At 38.5% G+C, this 3,854-nt stretch overlaps 1 protein-coding gene across 4 annotated transcripts in view; it reads right to left on the bottom strand.

Annotated features, from left to right (window-relative positions):
- LOC104764377 (importin subunit alpha-1) overlaps nt 1-3,227 on the bottom strand; it is a 4,938-nt gene extending 1,711 nt beyond the window's left edge. For 3 of the 4 annotated variants that reach the window (XM_010487899.2, XM_010487897.2, XM_010487898.2), the window contains exons 1-10: nt 2,805-3,227; nt 2,558-2,654; nt 2,358-2,449; nt 2,136-2,267; nt 1,835-2,020; nt 1,586-1,749; nt 1,418-1,496; nt 734-862; nt 498-625; nt 11-394 (exon numbers count right to left, since the gene is read on the bottom strand). In XM_010487899.2, coding sequence (XP_010486201.1) covers nt 13-394; nt 498-625; nt 734-862; nt 1,418-1,496; nt 1,586-1,749; nt 1,835-2,020; nt 2,136-2,267; nt 2,358-2,449; nt 2,558-2,654; nt 2,805-3,020 — 1,605 coding nt within the window. In that variant the 5' untranslated portion in view covers nt 3,021-3,227 and the 3' untranslated portion in view covers nt 11-12. The remainder of the gene's footprint in view (nt 1-10; nt 395-497; nt 626-733; nt 863-1,417; nt 1,497-1,585; nt 1,750-1,834; nt 2,021-2,135; nt 2,268-2,357; nt 2,450-2,557; nt 2,655-2,804) is intronic. The other variant, XM_010487896.2, reaches the window with a different exon arrangement.

The raw sequence follows: 3,854 nt of genomic DNA, 5'->3' as shown, positions 1-3,854 counted from the left end.
TTCTTCTTACCTTCAGCTGAAGTTAAATCCCCCGGATGGGACCGGAGCTTGGTTGCCTCCAAACTGGAACCCAGCCTGAGAACCATCAACACCTGGAGGTTGTGGTGTCTCCTCATCTTCGTCTTCAAGCCAGTATGCCTCCAGAATTTTGACTGCCTTCTCGTAGATCTCCTGGTTGTCATGGCTCTGAAGGTTCTCGATCTTTTCTAACCCTTCTGCATCATCAATCAGCTGAGCGTAATAGTTCATGTCCCCTGTGTTACCCAAGTTCTTCTCTGCCTCTCCAACCTTCAAAATGTTTTCCAATCCTTCAAGGCAGACAGTTATGATTCTAGGATCTGGGCATACCAGGAGATCGCATAATGGTTTTATGCATCCTTGCTCCACCAGGTATCTGTATAACCAACGGGAACAAAAAATTGATATATAGACCCAACGTAATTCATAACGCGAAGTAACTAGAAGTTAAGAAGAAGGTAAAGAATACAGTGACATACTTGATTTGATCATGAGATCCACCTGAAGTTGCATTTGAAATTGCCCATGCAGCTTCTTTCTTAATGTCAAATTCAGCATTTTGAAGTAGATTGACCAAAGGGGTAATCAGATTAGCTTCAACTACTGTCTGCAACCATTGGAAAACAAAAAGATTTTAAACACAACTAGTAATGTTAAAAAGGTTCTGGATGGAAAACTGTAGAACACACATGATGAAAAAGTAGCAACTGCGCACCTGGATCTGGTCTTTGTTGCCTGCTGTGATGTTTGAAATCGTCCAGCAAGCTTCCTTCTTTATGCTTTTCTTATAGTTTTGAGTTAGAAGGTTGGCAAGACAAGGTAGAGCACCGCTATTGATCACCCACTGGAGAAGAAGTTCATTGGATTTCCCAAGTAAAAACGATTGTAAGATGTTTTTCAGATGTATAAAAGTCGGCTTAGATAGATTACGGAAAAAACAAATTTAAACCAAGAATTAATTGCAACAAAAACATATGACACAAGCAACATATAACAGAAACGGCATTGCATATCTAATAATATGTACAGAGTGGCACAGAGGGAGGGTCAAGTGATAAGCATTCAACCCTCCCATTGTCTTGATGAAAGGTTGGCTATGAGAGAAGAACAAGCGGGTAGCACGCAATTGCCCAACACTATATCGTATATATATACCAGTCTTTGATTAGATGTATGCATGGTATATATCACTACAAAATGTTTCTGTTACCATATCAATTATAAAAGTTCTAGTCGTACTTTGAACCAATTCGGTAATTCCTAAAGGCCAAGGGTTCTCATAATTAATTGATGTGCTTATAACCAAAGCTATCCTTCACCAAAAGCAAAAGGTATACTATCATATATAATTCAGAGAAGTACTGTGAGAACTTCAGTAGACAGGATTTTGATATCATACCTGCGTTTGTTGATCATCTCCAGTGACTATATTCCCGACGGTGCGAAGTGCAGGAATTAGCACAGATGGAGAAGGATGGCTGAAATATCAAGAGCAAGGTGTCAAGTTAATTATCAACACATGTATGATGGGGACAGAAAATAAAGAGAGTTAAAGAAGTTTACTGACAGGAGATGTTCAACAAGTCTTGGGACAACACCGGCCTCGATAACAGTCTGGATTTTGTCATTGGTCCCATCAGAGAGGTATGAGAGTGCCCAACAGGCATCTGTCAAGACTTCTTCATCGTTCGAATGAACTAGTCGTTGAAGGGCTGGAAGAGTGGGTTTCACCTGTTAATCATGCTTCATATGTTAAAAAGAATACTAAACATAAACAATGAAGAAACAAGCCTGGACGGAAAAAAAGTTAGAAGACCTGGTCAAAGTGAGGCTGAGGCTTGCCACGACAGAAGTTTGACAAGGTCCAGGTGGCATTTCGAAGCATGGACAATTTGGCATGCTCATTAAGCTGATTGAGCAGCGGCATTAGTGCCCCGTAACTAAGAACAAGATCACGGCACTGTGGTGAATCACCAGCAACGTTACCCAACGCCCATACAGCCTGCAAGTTAGCACGCAATCTCATGATCAATATCTTACAAATTGCATAATTTCCCATGATTCAGTAATCATCAGAAGTCCCATACTAAATGATAAAAACATTCGAAGTTCCATACCTGCTCACGGACATCATCGCTAGGGGAAGCAAGAAGCTGGACAAAGATTGGAACAGCATCGTGATCGATTACAACCTTTGTGTGATCCGAGGTTCCAGATGCAATGTTTGTTAAAGCCCAAGCTGCCTCAAACTAAAAACGATCAAAGCAAATCAGAATTCAGGAAACAAGATTCCAACGAAGATTGAATCAAGTAAAAGAGGCAAGACTGTTCTTCTTCACCTGAATCGCAGGATACTCTTCTTTCTTAAGAAACTCAACAAACCGAGGAACAACACCAGCACCTATCACTTCCTCAATTGGAGGACTCCTCTCTATGCAAAAACACAACACAGACAGAGAGAGAGAGACAAAACAGTTAAAAAGAATACGTAATATCAAAACGCATAATAAAGAGAGAATTAAGAATACAAAATAAGTACCGATAGAGAGAAGCTTCCTGAACTGAGTAGTGGACTCAAGCTGCAAGGCAGGATCATCGGACCAAATCCCAGCAACCATATCCGGCAAACTCTCCAACTACAATGGATTTTTTCAAGCCAATCATCAACCCTAACAACAACAAGTATCCAGAATCCAAGAAACCCTAAAACCCTAAAACCCTAAAAAAAAAACTTTTGACTCTAGGAACAATCGAACCAATCCAAGAAAAAACCCCAGTATTTGTACCTTCTTAGAGGCGGCATGAGGAGCGGAGGAAGCTAGAGAGAAATCCTGAAGAGCTTGCATACCTTCACGTCTCTTCTTCATCAAACTCTCCTCACGCTTGCTTTTACGGATCTCAACCATGTTGTCTTCCCTCCTCCGTCTTCCTTCCTCAGCATCCACCGCAACTTTGTACCGGTTCCGGCGAACCTCCGTCCTAGCGTTGGGTCTCAGCGACATGATTGATGACTCTTAAAAGGCAGGTCGACTAGGAAAAATCTGATAACGGGATACTACTTAACAAGATCGATGAATACAGACACACGCTCACAGTGGTTTTGTGTAGATATATATGCGGAGGAGAGCAAATTACAACAAAAATTAAAAACCCTAAAAAATTGATTTGGGAGTGAAAAAGTGAAGAAAGAGTTAAGAAAAAAAAGAGGCAGCGAGAGAGACAGAGAGGGACCATTTGTTCCCAATTTATAAATGCTAAAAAGGAAAAGAATATTCACTTATTTACAATTTTGCCACTCTTTATTTATGCCTATTATCTATCTGTATTTCTGTAATAATATTAAGGTTATTTACATAATTAATCCTAGATTTTGGCTGAGGAAAAATGGCTGAGATGCAATACAGATCAAATAAATGTAAACAGCCAAATAAATTTAAGAAATACTGAGTATTGGATTAATGGATTTAATGTGTTTTTTTTTTTTTTCCAATTTACAACAATCATATATATAAAAGTAGAGTTTCAGTCTCTCCTTATTGGTCCACTTGGCAATGCAATTTTAACAAAAGAAAATTATATTAAAACACAAATTTAAAACAATTAATTTTCACATGTAACTCACATAATATAAAACTGAAATCTTTATAGCTTCTCCCTATAAATTATGCATTAACTTTATTTCTCCACTAAGTTGTATTAATCAATTGTATTAAAACAAAACAATAAATTAGAATTGTAACTCTCATTTTTCTAAATGTAATTTTTCATCATTTCTCTTCCTATAAATACTCATTATCTTATTCTCTTAGTCTATCACTCTTTCATTCTCTCATCTT

This window comes from Camelina sativa, chromosome 19 (genome assembly GCF_000633955.1).
Source record: "Camelina sativa cultivar DH55 chromosome 19, Cs, whole genome shotgun sequence".
Lineage (NCBI taxonomy): Eukaryota > Viridiplantae > Streptophyta > Magnoliopsida > Brassicales > Brassicaceae > Camelina > Camelina sativa.
The sequence above is the reverse complement of the archived record's forward strand: the minus strand, read 5'-3'. Positions and strand labels throughout refer to the sequence as shown.